The sequence below is a fragment of the Colletotrichum karsti genome (assembly GCF_011947395.1).
Source record: "Colletotrichum karsti strain CkLH20 chromosome Unknown Scaffold57, whole genome shotgun sequence".
In the NCBI taxonomy this organism is placed as follows: domain Eukaryota; kingdom Fungi; phylum Ascomycota; class Sordariomycetes; order Glomerellales; family Glomerellaceae; genus Colletotrichum; species Colletotrichum karsti.
The window spans coordinates 281,040-295,503 of record NW_024065957.1 but is presented as its reverse complement, the minus strand read 5'-3'; the positions used below and the strand labels follow the sequence as shown (position 1 = coordinate 295,503).

Genomic DNA, 14,464 nt, shown 5'->3' with positions numbered 1-14,464 from the left:
ATTCATACCTGGCACGCCGCAGACCATTCTTCCTTCCGCGGATCATCGCTCGGTGTAGCGAGTTGAATAGAGCCACAAGAGTGCTGCCGCATTGCCTCACTTGGAGCAAGGAGAACAACCCGACTCCATTTTCCTCTTCTCAACGGAGATATCCAGTCATTCATACATGCACTCTAGCGCAGACGGGGCCCCATCTGTTCAATTTCTCGTGTGATTTCAGTCCCGTTCGTCCTAAGGTAATCTCATGCTACGCCCCCGCCACCAGAATTAAGCTCAACACATGAGTTATGGGTAAACGCGGCGGTAAGAGATGTGGGGAAAACGATTCGTGGTATCATGGGCTCCCCTTCCCCCTCCTTAAGCAAAAGTCGGCTCACTCGATCCCGGCCGGGGGAGCGGTCCTCGTCTTCTTCTCCTCCTCCTCCGCCAACGGCTTCTTCTCGTCTTCCTCCTTGACCTCCTCCATCTTCATCTCCTCGTCCTCGGGCTCGGCCTTGGGCGCCTCGGCATCCTCGACCTTGACCTCCTCTTCTTCCTTCTTCACGACGTCCGCGTCTTCGCCCGCGGTGGCGACGTCGCCCTCGTCCTCCTTGATCTTCTTGCTCGCGAGGCCCTCCTCCAACTCCTCGTTCGCGTCGCGCTTGGCGTGCGACGTGGTGCTCGTCTCCGAGGCGGCGTCGTCGTCGGCCGTGTCCGCGTCCATCGTGACCGACGAGGCGTCCTCGGTGTGGGAGTCCTCCGCGTCGGGCGACGACGACGCGGGCGGCTCGGCCTTGCGACCGACCGCGGCCTCGACGTCGATGCCCTGCATCTCGACGCCCGGACCGCCGACGAAGCTCGTGGTGACGCTCTGCGGACCGAGGTCGTCGACGCCGATCTCTTCAGGCCCGCGAGCGTGCGGGGTCTCGGTCTCGTCTTCAGCCGTGGCGGCGGCGGCGGCGGCGGCAGCGTCCGGGGACAACTGCTGCTGCTGCTGCTGCTGCTGTCTCTCGGGGCTGTCTGCATTGCCGCCGTCACTCCCACCGTTACCAGCACCGCCGGCGGCGCGGAGGGCGGCGGCGTGCAGTTGTGCTTCTTCTGTTTGTCGCACGAGTTGGTTGACTGGAACGACGCCCTGCTCCTGCTCCTGTCGCAGTAACTCACCTTGCGTTATGCCGCGACCCGCTGGGCCGGCTGCTGTGTTGATGTGGCTCATGGCGGCGCCCATGGACGGGATGCCGTTGACGCTGACGCTGACGGTCTCGATGCTGCCGACGCCGTTGGGACCGTCGATGGTCTCCGTCGACTCGGTGCGGATCTCGGCGGGGCCGTTGTTGCTGCTGCCGCCGCCCGAGGAGGCCGGGGAGGCGGAGCCCGGCGACGGCCGGCGTGTGAGCCAGGGAATGGGGGTTAGTAGTGCGCCGCCGAGGGCCTCGTCCGTCCCTATCGTCGAGGCGGCCGAGTTGGCCGTGTTGCCCCAGGAGACGGCGGCGGCCGGGTCCTGCGGGGAAGAGGAACCGCCGCTGCTGCTGCCGCCGCCGTTGGCGATTGTGCCGTTGGAGAGGAGCGTCATGGCGGACACGTCGGGGACGGCAGGCGGGAGGGGGTAGACGTTGGCGCCGGACGTGACGTGGACGACGCGGTCGACGGCGTGGAGATATGAGGCCAGTTGGCGGTAATGTCGGCGGGGCTCGATGACGAGCTCGGCGAGGCGCTGAATCGTGTGCGGGGGGTACTTTGGGAAGGTCGCGAGGACGGCGTTGATCTCGGTGAGCATCGCCTCGATTTGGGCCGGCAGGGAGCCCGGGGCCAAGGGTGCGGCAGTCGTCGCATCGCGCTCGCCGTCGGCGGCAGTAGGTGACGTTGTCGATGATTTCGGCTGGGCGTTTTCCTTGTCTGCGTCCTGTGACGAGGGATCGCCGACGGTGTCGGGGGGGCCGGACGAGGAGAGGAGCGGCGGTTGTGGGTGTTGGTCTGGTGGGTTAATGCGTTGACGTGGGGGTGGCAGGTTCGGGATAGGAAAATCATTGTGAGCGATCTAGAAGACATTCGCAAAGCGAACATGTGAGCGCGCCCTGTGGGAGGCCAAGAGTCGAGCGATGATGGGAAGGGCGAGGGGGGTCTAAGGTCGGCAGTCAGGACATACCTTATCGAGCCTTGTGATGATTCCTTGCGACAGGGCAGGCCATAGACCGCTGCGCGAACGAGATTAGCGATTGCGAGTTTGTGCGGGAGGTGACTGTCGACTTACTAGTCCATCTGACCACCCGAGGCGACCGTCCGCAGAAGGTCCTCGTCAACCTCGATATCCATTGTTGCGACGTGGGGTGCGTGTGGTTGATGTTGAAAGATCAGCTTGGCTACCTACCCAGATATGGTCCGTCCCACTGACGTCGCGTACTGGAGGAGGGAAGCGCGACTGGCTTGTGGATATGCACTTAACCGATTCTTGCCTAAGTGCTTGGTAGGAGTTCCAAAGCACGTGAAGGAAGGCACGTACTACACTCAGCACTTGTCCTGTTGGTTTATTCCAAGGTAATTCTCAAAAACTGGCAGCATTAAACACGGTATTGTTGAAAGCAGAACATCAAGTTGGATGTACCTTGCTATGCACTATTCGACCTCAGCTTGCCCGTGGTTACTAGTCGCCGGAGCCGATCCGGACCCGGATCGGAGCAGCCGGCGGAACTCGAGAATCAAAGGCATCAACCCTGCGAAGGTCTGCAGTACCGTCGCCCTCAAGCACCATTCCACTTTGTGCTGCGCGCTCGGACAAATCGCTGATATTACGATTCATATGAATCCAGAAGGTTTCCAAGGTCATTCTCATGTTGTGTCTTGTGCCAATGCTTCGAGGTTGTTGGCCTCATCAGTGTTCCCGCCAAAAAAAATAGGTTACGAGCAATGTGGAGGAATAATTAGCCTTCACCCGCTGCTGACAATCTATCTGTATGAGTTCTAGACAACCTCAACGCCATACGATTGATCCCTTCTGAATACCTGTGTTGAGTTTTAATTTTGGGCTCCTGGAAGACATTTACTCTCTTGCCTGTCGCCATCAATGCTTTCAAAATTTAAAATAGCTTCCACTATCTGTTGTGTGTCTGATGTGGCAGAGTTGGATGCAAAATCTAAATATGGGCGAGCACGAGACCAGAACTAGAACAAAGTCAAAAATCTGGCGGACTGTTAAAGAAGCATATTTTAAATGGAAGCAAAAGATTTTGATCGATGCAGGGATCGAACCTGCGATCCTCTGCGGTTCAGGAAACCCTGTAAAGCAGATGCCTTGAACCACTGGGCCAATCGACCATTGAAGCTGTTGATTGATGATTGGATAGGTCATCTGAATGCTTATCATGCGCGAGCTTGAGCCAGCCGAGGTGAGCTGAGGTCTGAGCGGCGCGCGGGGTAATTTTATTTTGCTTCGTCTACGCTTCACAAAAGATTTCCTAGCGACTTGCTCGGTCGATAGTTCTACGCCTCTTCGAGTTTGACTCGTCTAAACCAGTTCAATGCGCTTGAAAACCTTTCCGGTAGTGTTACTGAGCTCTTTGTCCCCTGTGTGTAGCGGCCCGATAACTTCATAAGTGTTAGGAGCACTGGTTTCCCGTAGCAGGAGCGGGGTTTCATTTGACCTCCTCAGACAAATGAAGTCACCAGTCTGACAAGGTGTATTGCCCGAACACCATCCCACAAAGCCATCTTTGGTAGCAAAGAAATGCGAACCCATGACATGTAATCCGATGCGCTGTAGTCGCTGAATATCAAGCATTTTCGAGGGATCAAACTCCTGAAGGATGTGTTTCAATTCCTTGAAGTCTCTACTCCCAAGCATTGTTGGCCACAGTACATCTGGGTCCAGCGAGCGGCGCTCGGCGATAGGTTTGATCAACGTCTTCTCGATATCCTCGATACGTTCGACAACCCGGCTAGGGTCAAAAGAAATGTCCACGGTTGGGAGAACAATTTCGCAGTAGTCTGTCACAACTGCTGTGATCTTCAGGGCCTGGCCGTCTTCTGATAATTCTGGGTTGTCGTCGGGATTGTCGTGAAGAAAATGCGTCGCGCCTGATTGACAGACACGCAAATTTGATATCCAGGTTGGCATCCCCGGCAATCGTCGTTCGACGCAGGCGTAGGTAATGATGCGGGTTCTTTGAGTGTGCTCAATGATAAGTCTTGTGATGTCGGCGAAAATCTGCCCAACGGGTCGATTGTAGTCCACAACAGGCAGGTCCAAGTCGGGAAAGCTGGTGTTTACGGCCTGAAGCAAGCCGTAGATTCCGTACACACGGTCTTGGAGAATGGAGGACCATCTCCCGCCGGTGTAAAAGAGCACACTCTCAAGCATTTGACCAGGGTTATCAAATCTCGGAATGTCTGGGTCATTCGGATTCTGAGCCCATCGTCTCATGTCGATCATAGATTTCAAGTTAGGAGTTGAACCGCGAGGCATACTTGTTTCCGCAAATTCGTAAATCTCTTCCAGCGTTGCAGCACCGATTGAGCCGTGCAAGGTGTGAAGAAGGATGGGGGGTTTTCTCGCCAATGCCGCCTCCTGTACAGTCCAGATTCGTTCGAACCAAGGATGAAATCCAAACCACCGCATAAAATCAGCCAGTCCCTTGTTTGCGTCCGATACGTTGCTAGGCTGGATCATATACCCCTGCCAGGACATCATACGCTCACTACTGGACGTCCAGTGCTCGTTGGTATACAAAAAGACGACGACCCGCTCTGCTGCGCCGTAGACGTTTATCATGCGCGGCACCTGACGGCTCTTCTCATTGTCATCCTTTTGGTTGATGCAGATGGCATCAACCCAGATCGAAAAGGGCGGCGAGAGAAGGTCAAGCGACGGCATGCATCGAAAGGTTTCCAGGGCTTCGTAGAGGCTTTTTGTGACCAGGAATGGAGCTCCATTGACTTTGATAGGCCGACGGTCGGTTTGATCACCCCACACGTAAGAAAGTGCGTGATATCGTGGGTTTTCGCTGAGGTCAACGGTGCGAAGCTGACACTGAATGCAACCCGTGCCGGGCCTGATGCGAAGAAGACGGATTTGCGTGTCCAGAAGGGGCTCGTAAGGGAGCCCGGCAGTGATCCGTACCCGGACTGCACCCTGTAGTGCCCGAGTGAATCTCCGGCGGAGCGGAATATATCTCCGGCGGCGCATGTTGAGCGATGAATCTTTTGGACGAAATGATGAAAAGGTAGGTAGGTTGGAGGAAACGCGCAGTACCTTATGTTTTGGGGATTATCCCCTTATCTATGCGCGCAATCATCTAAGATCAGTCTCAGGCTGACTTGGCTGGCCAGGTTCGAACATGCTCGTTTGCTGTGACATTCATCGGTCACGTGGCATTATATAGTCAGATAAAATTTCCTACCATTCACGAAATCTTCAACCCCTCCACTCACTTTCGGCACTCCCAATCACCACCGTCACACACGCAAAAATCGACACCACCCGACGCTTTGAACCTCCCACAATGGCTCGCGTTAAGAACAAGGCAAGCGACACCCTCGCTCAGCGTCTGGCTCTCGTCGTCAAGTCCGGTCGGATCTCCCTCGGGTACACCAGCACCAAGAAAGCCCTCCGGACTGGCAAGGCCAAGTTGGTTCTCATCGCCGCTAACTCGCCTCCTCTTCGCAAGTCGGAGCTCGAGTGTAAGCTGACATCTTTCTGGGTTGTCGGATGAGACCGAGACTAACGTCGCATCATACAGACTATGCCATGTTGGCCAAGGTCCCGGTCCATCACTTCAACGGCACCAATATCGAGATGGGAACCGCCTGCGGTCGTCTCTTCCGCTGCAGCACCATGGTCATTCTCGACGCCGGCGACTCCGACATCCTGGCCGACCAGTCCCTCAGCGGTTAGGGTTCTGCGCGACAGCTTTCACGGTACGTCCCCCGCGTGTGCAGAAGCATTCTGCGAAGCGTGTTCACCCACGTGGAGAATGTCGACTGACACATTTCCCCCATTCAACAGAGCGGCAGATGCTGCGATGGCCTCCGAACCTACGGTACGTTGCCCGAGTCAACCGTAAACATTCTGCGAAGCGTGTCGCACCCGAGCACAGCACGTGGAGAATGTCGACTAACAGATCTTCCCTCGACAGCAAGTGGTAAGAACTTGCTAGGAGATCTGATCCTACGGTACGTCGACCCCCAAATCACCTGGAAATCCTGCGAAGCATGCTCAATGTGTATGTGGAGGATGTTTCCTGCGAAGCGTGTTCGTGCCGAACATGTGGAGGATATCACGACTAACCTGACGGTACCCTTAGATCATGAAAAATAGGCTAGGATGCTTGCATTCGATTCCTGCGAGAACATGGTTCTCTGCCCTACGACAACGGAACGTGAATGTTGTAGCTAGTAGTTAGATCAAAAGACAAAATTTCTCGAGCCCAAGGTGCCACACATCATCTCCGTCATGTGAATTACCAGCAGTCCATCTCTAGACACAGTGGGCTGGGTCCTGCCATTTCTGGAATGCTCAATCTGTCAAATTACTCCAGGTGTTGGGAAGAAATTCGTTTATCGGAATCCTTTTACACAAGGATCATTAACCTGACTAATCATTGACGTCCCATCGTCGCAAACAGGAGTCTGTATGAAGAAACATCATATAATCAACTTAGCCTTCGATCGCCTTTACCCAGCAATCTCTTTGGCTTTTATCTGACAAGTAATCGTGCAAGTCTTATCTGCTCTCCCATCGTGTCTTTGGGCCAACAATGCTCTGACACAAGCCCCTTCCCATTCTCAAACACCAGCCATCTACCTCTTCCGGACGCTATTGTGAGCCGCCGTCACGATGAGGGTTCTGGATACGACGACCCTAGAGCTCGTGGAGTTCCACGACCTACCCCTCAAACCTTACGTGACTCTATCTCACACGTGGGGCCGGGGCGAGGTCACCTTTCAAGAGATGACGGCCCTACACGCCGAAGAGGGCAGCAGCAAACGGCGTAAAGCCGCCATCCGACAGAAACGCGGGTTCCGGAAGATAAGCACGACCTGCGCCAAGGCGAGGGACGACGGCTTCGCCTACGCCTGGGTCGACACCTGCTGGTCAGACCGCCCGCCTCCCGCCGTGTAGCAGGCCCGCATGCTCCGATCAGACTGACCGAAAGCCCCTCCCATACAGCATCGACAAGACGAGCAGCGCGGAGCTCTCCGAGTCCATCAACTCCATGTTCCGCTGGTACCAGGAGTCCGCGATATGCTACGCCTACCTGGTCGACGTGTCTACCGCCGACGACGTCGTCGACGTCTGGGACGAGGCCCGCTTCGACCGCGACGGGCTGTTCGCGGCGAGCCGCTGGTTCACCAGGGGCTGGACGCTCCAGGAGCTGCTTGCGCCCGAGGTCGTCGAGTTCTACGCCGCCGACTGGACCGAGATCGGCACCAAGTCATCTTTGGCATCGCGCATCGCCGGCATCACGAAGATCGACGTCGACGTGCTGGAGGGGAAGAAATCCATCAGGCGTCGCTGCGCGGCGGAGCGGCTGTCGTGGGCCGCGGCGAGGCAGACCACCCGGATGGAGGACATGGCCTACTCTCTACTTGGAATCATGGACGTGAACATGCCGCTGCTGTACGGGGAGGGCAAGCGCGCTTTCATGCGACTGCAGGAGGCCATGCTGAAGGAGAGGGAGGACTACTCCCTGCTGCTGCCGAACCTGGCGACGTACATCACGGCGATGCTCAGGGAGACCGTCTCGCCTCCGGGGGACGTCACCGTGTCGTTGGGCGAAGACTCGAGCCGGGCTCCCCCGCTGGCCGAGGACCCGAGTGATTTCCGCGTGGAAGACCCGAGCATCTGGTCGTACGCCATGGTCGACTACTGGACGGCCACGGAATCCGCGATGGGCACGGAGAGCCACCACGCGCCGTATCTCAGTCCCAGAGGCCTTCAGATCTGTCTGCGGCCGGGCGGCGAACCCGGCGGCGCGAACGATTCGAAGCGGTTGATGTCGCGGCGTTTCGACACCTATTGTAGAACGATGAACCACTGCATCTTCATCGGACTCAGCGGCAGTCCCATCGGCAGCAACTTCGTGCGCACGCGCGCCTTCGACTTGGTCCCCTTCGACGGGAGGGACAGGTCCTGGAAGCGAAACATCATCAACAGGTTCCAGAGCATCTGCATCCTCCAGCTCGGGACCAGGGCGCTGACGCACAGGAGCCAGCGCAACTTGAGGTTAGGAGAGGGTGTTTCGTCGTCTGGGTGGATCGTGGACGCCTCTTCTCTTTCTACCCTGGAGATGGTGTGGTTCGACGAACTAGATGACAACTTGGCAATCGGGCCCGAGATATGGCAACGAGTTGTTGCCATGGGATGGTGCTATGGAGCTCCGGGAGAGGCTGGACCTTTTCTGTTCGCCGTGGGTGACCACTGGTCTGCGATATTAACACAGAGCGAATGTCGAAGTCGTGGTATTGTAACGGGCAACTCGGAACGGTGTACGGCGGCAATGACAGATGCGATTCGCACCAAAGTCTCTGAAAAGGGCCCGGACCGACAGTTCATTCGTCTCCGGGAAGTCGTTATTCAGGTCACGTTTAGAAATACCGGCGCGGACGAAGCCATCGGCACACTCACGCTCACAGCTCATTGGAAGACGAAGTAGAGTTATGATTTCGAGCTGATATTTAGATCTTACGATACTAGAGTAGAATTGTAATCCGGCATCTAGATCCCATGATTCCAGATCAGACTTCCAAGCAAATCTCTGTGTCGTTGTAGTAAATTTGCGAGTACGTCTACAAATACGTGATATCATTCGCAGTCGTGTCATCGCCGATCTCACTCCCCGCTCGTCATCCGCGCCCTTGTCTACAAAAACAGGTAGGCCGTGAGCATCGCCATCGCATCGTCTATAAAAGACAAAAGCTTCCTCGAGAATGCTGCCTCACCTTCCAAGAAATTCTGCTTCATTGCTATTCACAGAACACCGCAGCTTTTAGAGTCTTCATCCCAGCATGTCTTACCCAGACCTAACCACCTTCAAAGCCCTCTCCTTCGACTGCTACGGCACTCTAGTCGACTGGGAATCCGGTCTCCGTACCGGTCTAGAACCAATCCTATCCCGAATCCCGCCCTCAAGCACCCAAGACCAAACCTTGGACCAGCTCGCCCTGCGTTTCGACACCCTCTCCTCAGAGCTGCAAGTCTCCGAGCCAACCCTCCGCTACGACATCAACCTCGCGCGCTCCTTCTCGACCCTCGCAGATGAAGTAGGAGCCCCCGTCACGCCCTCGGAAGCAGAGCACTTCGGCAAGCTCCCGGGCACCTGGCCGGCCTTCCCCGACACCGTCGCCGGGCTGGAGATCCTGAAGAAGCACTACAAGCTCATCATCCTCTCCAACATCGACCGCGCCAACATCTCCGGCTCGCAGGAGCGCCTGCGGCCCGTCGAGTTCGACGGCGTGTACATCGCCCAGGACATCGGCAGCTACAAGCCCTCGCACCACAACTTCGCGTACCTCTTCGCGCGCGCCGCGGACGAGCTGGGCGTGGACCGGGAGAGGGGGGAGTTGTTGCACGTCGCGAGGAGTCTCACGGCGGATCATGTGCCTGCGAAGGAGCTGCGGCTGAGGAGCGTGTGGATTTCGAGAGGGGGGGAGACGAAGGACGGGGAGGGGGTCGGAGGGGACTATGAGAAGTTGAAGGGGGATGTTGCGTTTGAGTGGCGGTTTGATACGATTGGGGATTTTGCTGAGGAGGTTGATAGGCAGTTTCGCGAGAAGGGTCTGTGATCACATGAGCGTGAGAGTTATCTATGCGCAATACACGTCTGTAGTCTATTTGTTCTTCATCGGAGGATAATTCGGAATCGTAACAATTCATCAGGAAGAATCCCAAACGGACTCCTCGCCCACGCCGCTCGTCTCGTCGCCGCTCTGGAGCCTCTTGCCGCGATAATGCCTCTTGCGCTTCCTGTGCCCGGTGTCCTCCGCCCTCCACCCCTTACGCGCCCGGATCGGCTTGAGGAAACCATCGACGTGCACCGCGCCGTGCATCTCGTTTTCGCTCTCGACCTCGTCGACCTCCACCGCCTGGCCCGGATGGACCCGCGTAACGTGCCTCTGCAGATTCGCCTTCCTGTCGAAGCCCTCCAGGGATCTCTCGCAGCCCGCGACGGGACAGTAGAACAGCCCGACCGACGACGAACGCGACGCGCTGCGACGTCTGCTCGAGGCCCTCGACCCGGCTCCCTGGGCTTCGGTGTCGGTGGGCGGGGCACTATCCCGTCCCCGACTCCGCTGTCTCTTCCCGACGCCTCGGAAAGGCACCGGCCCGCCCTCCTCGTCCGAGCTCGAGAACGAAGCTACGCGGGGACGGGTGTTGGGGAGGTACCTCTTCCTCTGCGGCTTCGGTCCCTTAGACGCCGGCCCCTCGAGGAGAGTCTGCATCTCCATGCCCTGCCCGAAGAGATCCGCGCATCGCTGCGCCGCCCGGGCGACGACCTCGGGTTTGAAGCCGGAGATCGAGGCAGCGCCGATGATGTCGCTCCAGTCACGTAGACCCCAGTCTCTGAGCATGTTTTCCCTGTGCCTGGTTCTGGCTTCCAGCCTGGCTTCGGGCGGCAGGTCGCGCTTCTTCCTCGGAGACCTGGACTTCTCCGGTGATGTGTCCCGAGCGGTGTCTTCTGCCGCGTCCTCATCATCATCGCTGGCAGCGTCCGCGGGTTCCGCGACTTCACCCTGCTCACCATTCCCGTCCTCGCGGTTGTTGTCTTCCTCCGACGAGAAAGGAATCCTCTTATGCTGCTCCCTCGCGATCCGAATCATCATCTCCTTCTCCGTCTCCCCCGGCAAGGGCGCGTGCGCCTTTCTCGGCCGGCCTTTTCTCTTCTTCCCGCCCTGTTCCGGCTCGGGCGTGCGAGGCGTTTTACTCCGTGGCCGACCCTGCTTGCTGCGCTTTTTTGGCGAACCGCGGGAAGACCTCGACGTCCGCGATCCCCGCGACGTAAGGCTGCCCGCGTCGGAACCCTCAGATGCATCGGAGACGTCCGTCGCCGAGGCCGAGGAGTCGGTCATGTAGCTCAAGCCCGCCAGGCGCGCGTTGTGCAGGGTAGTGAGGGTGTTGTCCATCATGGACAGGATGTGCCGGACGGAAGGGCGGAGGAGGTCCGCGGAGAGGTCGTCGTTGGCGGACACGACCGCCTCGTACGTCTTCGTCGTTGGTTTCGGGGTTTGGTCGTCGGTCGCCGCGGCCACCTTTGTCGGATCCTCTTCGGCGGAAGACCCGTCGCCGTCTTCCGTCGTGAATTCGGACTGTGAATAGGCCGACTGCGAGTGCGCTGCCGTCGTTTCGTCCGCGGCGGCCTCTTTTTGTCGGTGCTTATCCTGCCGACGACGGAAGCGCTCCTTTGCCTGTTTCAGAATGGTGGCGGTGAGCTCTTCTTCCAGAACTGTGCTGGGTAGCTGCGGCACGCCTGAGCGGACGGTGAGGTCGTCGTCCTGGTCGTGCGTCTCCTTCATGAAGTCGTCACCGGGAACGTCTTTGACGTTCATCGGCCATGCGGTCCATGTATTTGGCGGACGCCAGTCCGTTTTGTCCGCCCTGTCCCGAAGCGCTTGATCTGCGTCCTGCGAAGATGTGTCAGTCGCGGAGGGTAGTGAGCAGGGTGGTACGGCCGCCAACTCACCTCGGTGTCTGGGTCCGTTGCGCTGTTGCTGTTTGCTTGGATCTTGCGGTTCTTCACCGCAAATGTGTTGTACAGATGGACGGAGAGATCGCGGTTGCGGAGCTGCTCCATGGAGCGGTGCAATAGGCGTTCCTCTTCGGTGAGGGTGCGCCATGTTGCTGCGCTGCCCTTCCAGCGGTTGGGTCTGGTCTCGCGAAGCTCATCCGAATCGATTGAGCGAATCTCATCGCTATCGAGGTCCCATGATTCCTCGTTGGCGGTCATTCTGCCATGCCGCAAGCGCAAGTGGGTGTAGTGATGATTTGTGAGATTCTCGAATTCTGATTGATTTTGCCGGTCGCCAAAACAGAGTGTGATGAGTTTAGTCTACGATGCTGTTGACATCCAAGTGTAAAAGTGAGGTGAAGAGATGAAAAAACTGGAGCTGCCCACATACACCGAAAAGTATCAGCACCTTTGGGTCGGACTTGCTTCGCATCTCTCAATACCACCAGATAGGCAACGAATCAACACAAATTCATGGAGCGTTTGAAGCGTCAATTTACCGCGAAATGTTACTGTCTCAAGCAAATGAATTTCTTTTCCCAACACCACAATTATGGTATAACAAACGCCAACTACAGTCTAAGGAGGAAACTAGATACTGCTTTTACTTTATGCCTTGCCCTTCTTGTTCAGCTCCTTCTCCAGCTTTCTCCTCTTGGACCGCAGCTTCTCGTCCACCGCGCTCTTCTTGTTATTAGTGTACTGCATCTGCTCAAACAGCTTCCTCTTCTTCTTGCTGAGCATGCCCTTGGCGCGCTCGATGTCCTCGGCCTCCTCCGCCATCTTCTTGGCGTGCGCCTTGCGCGCAACCTCCTTTTTGGTCTTGGGCTTCGTCTCCCTGGCCTTGACGCTACCGCCAGCAAGCTCGGCTTCCAGCTCGATCTGGCGCTGCACCTCCTCGTCCTCCGACATCTCCTCATCCTCGTCGGCGGAGGGGGCCTCCTCGTCATCGTCACCTTCCTCCTCATCCTCCTCGTCGGAGCCGGCGACCTCCATGTCGTTGTCGGCATCCTCCTCGTCGACCTCCATATCGTCGTCGCTCTCGGCAAGGGCCTCGCCCTCGGGCTCCTGCTCCTCGAGGGGAACAGTCGGGTCGTAGGCACCCTGGACCTGCTGGACGAAGGGGCTGAGATGGGGAGGCAGCTGGGCGCCGGGGGCGTACTGGTCCGCGGGCTTCAACTCCTCGTCGTTGACGCTGTCCCAGACCCACTGGGGCTGGACGTATATCCTGCCGGGAATGCGCTGGTTGGGCGCCAGCTTCTGGGACGTCTGGTTGTCCTCTCCATCGCCTTCCTCGTTGTTCGCGGCGACCACCTGGGGACGGTCGACGATCTGGTGGGTGATGGCGGGGTCGCGCTCGTTGGTCGTGAAGGCACCCTCGCCGTGGACGGCGTCCCAGCCGATGCGCTTGCAGCCGAACGACCGCAGGAGGAACTCGAGGGGCTGTCTCGGGGACTCACGCGAGATGAAGAAAGTGCAGTTGGCGAACAGCTTGCCCCTGTCGGAGCTGGAGTACTCGGGCTGGGGGAGAACGTCGCCACCGGGCGCGGCGGGCTCGAACCTGTCGATGGCGTCCGTGGGCGCCTCGCTGGACTCGGCCTGCTCCTCGGGCTTGCTCTCCTCGACGTCGGTATCCTTGAGCTTCTTGATGACCTTGTTCACCTCAGCCTGGGTCTTGGGGTCGACCTGGTGCTCGGTCTCGACGTTGGTGATCTGCTTCTTTTCGGGGGCGGCGAGGTTCTGGCCCTCGATGGTGAAGGCGCCGAGCTCGGCGGACTGGTCGTCCTTGTTCTTGTCGAACTTGGGCGGGTACTTGAGGCCGATTGAGGTGTACAGGCGGAAGTTGATGAAGCCCAGCAGCGTCATGTAGAACTCGACGAAAGTGCCCATGATGCGGAAATCGACGTCGCCAACCACCCTCTGGTTGAACTTGTAGGGAACCAGCCACAGAATGTCCTCGCCCTGGATGTTGGCCTGGTAGTAGATACCCTTGATCGACAGGAAGGACTTGGTGACGGCCTGCGAGACGATGAGGTAGTGCTGGAACTCGAGGGTCAGGCGCTCGCAGCGGGCGATCATCTTGGCGGGAACGGACGAGGTCGAGGGCAGGTTGGCGAACAGGAACAGCATGGAGAGGCAGTCGTCGAGGTCGCGGATGGCGTCGACAAAGGTCGGGTAGCGCTCGCGGATGACATGATCGAGGGTGTATCTCGGCTTGCCGGTCTCCTCAGGGCGGGCGGCGTTCTTCTCGAGCCTCTTGGCATCGCCGACGTTTCCACGGCCGAGGGCGCGGGAGATCTTCTTCTCGAGGGACTTTTGGTCGCGGAACTTCTGGAGCAGAGGCTCGTGAAGGAGGTACTGGATGTCCTTGGCGTAGTAGAAGGTGGTGGAGGCGGTCGAGGACTTGGAGACCTTCTTCTTGCTGCGCGGCTCGCGAGGGTAGATACCCTTCCAGATGCAGAGCTTGCGGAAATCAGGCAGGCTGATTTGCAGCTTGCGAATGGCCTGGTTTCTGGTGACGTAGTTCTTGGCCGCTCCGGCCTGTCCCTTCTTCTTGATCTTGCCCATCTTGGTTGTTGTGGCTGACCGAAATTGAAAAGTAAAGGGTGTTTGAGATGGAAGCTATCAAAACTTCTAGCCGTGGCGGGGCGCATCGCTTTCTCGACTCTCTCTGAACTTTTTTTTTTCGATTGATTTTTCTGCCGGGTTCACCGCCTCGATATCGGACTCGAAAGGATTAGCGGGGATTCTACACGACGCCCATTGGC

At 57.8% G+C, this 14,464-nt stretch overlaps 7 protein-coding genes across 7 annotated transcripts; 3 read left to right on the top strand and 4 right to left on the bottom strand.

The window, feature by feature from the left end:
- Window positions 1-373: 373 nt before the first annotated feature.
- Window positions 374-2,292, bottom strand: CkaCkLH20_12342 (uncharacterized protein; the record flags this gene model as incomplete). The annotated part of the gene is made up of 3 exons (XM_038895055.1): window positions 374-2,017; window positions 2,126-2,174; window positions 2,231-2,292. The coding sequence occupies 3 exons, from the start codon at window positions 2,290-2,292 to the stop codon at window positions 374-376; spliced, it is 1,755 nt and encodes a 584-aa protein (XP_038739717.1).
- Window positions 2,293-3,481: 1,189 nt separating this feature from the next.
- On the bottom strand, window positions 3,482-4,846 carry CkaCkLH20_12341 (heterokaryon incompatibility protein; the record flags this gene model as incomplete). The annotated part of the gene is made up of 1 exon (XM_038895054.1): window positions 3,482-4,846. One exon carries the CDS (start codon window positions 4,844-4,846, stop codon window positions 3,482-3,484), a length of 1,365 nt encoding a protein of 454 aa, XP_038739716.1.
- Window positions 4,847-5,474: 628 nt separating this feature from the next.
- Window positions 5,475-5,866, top strand: CkaCkLH20_12340 (uncharacterized protein; the record flags this gene model as incomplete). Its single annotated transcript, XM_038895053.1, has 2 exons — window positions 5,475-5,652; window positions 5,712-5,866. 2 exons carry the CDS (start codon window positions 5,475-5,477, stop codon window positions 5,864-5,866), a joined length of 333 nt encoding a protein of 110 aa, XP_038739715.1.
- A 942-nt stretch (window positions 5,867-6,808) lies between these two features.
- CkaCkLH20_12339 (het domain-containing protein) lies at window positions 6,809-8,627 on the top strand (the record flags this gene model as incomplete). Its single annotated transcript, XM_038895052.1, has 2 exons — window positions 6,809-7,065; window positions 7,142-8,627. The coding sequence occupies 2 exons, from the start codon at window positions 6,809-6,811 to the stop codon at window positions 8,625-8,627; spliced, it is 1,743 nt and encodes a 580-aa protein (XP_038739714.1).
- A 352-nt stretch (window positions 8,628-8,979) lies between these two features.
- Window positions 8,980-9,756, top strand: CkaCkLH20_12338 (haloacid dehalogenase; the record flags this gene model as incomplete). The annotated part of the gene is made up of 1 exon (XM_038895051.1): window positions 8,980-9,756. The coding sequence occupies one exon, from the start codon at window positions 8,980-8,982 to the stop codon at window positions 9,754-9,756; it is 777 nt and encodes a 258-aa protein (XP_038739713.1).
- Window positions 9,757-9,846: 90 nt separating this feature from the next.
- On the bottom strand, window positions 9,847-11,915 carry CkaCkLH20_12337 (putative RNA polymerase I specific transcription initiation factor; the record flags this gene model as incomplete). Its single annotated transcript, XM_038895050.1, has 2 exons — window positions 9,847-11,592; window positions 11,652-11,915. 2 exons carry the CDS (start codon window positions 11,913-11,915, stop codon window positions 9,847-9,849), a joined length of 2,010 nt encoding a protein of 669 aa, XP_038739712.1.
- Window positions 11,916-12,305: 390 nt separating this feature from the next.
- Window positions 12,306-14,264, bottom strand: CkaCkLH20_12336 (pescadillo; the record flags this gene model as incomplete). Its single annotated transcript, XM_038895049.1, has 1 exon — window positions 12,306-14,264. The coding sequence occupies one exon, from the start codon at window positions 14,262-14,264 to the stop codon at window positions 12,306-12,308; it is 1,959 nt and encodes a 652-aa protein (XP_038739711.1).
- Between the last annotated feature and the right edge of the window lie 200 nt (window positions 14,265-14,464).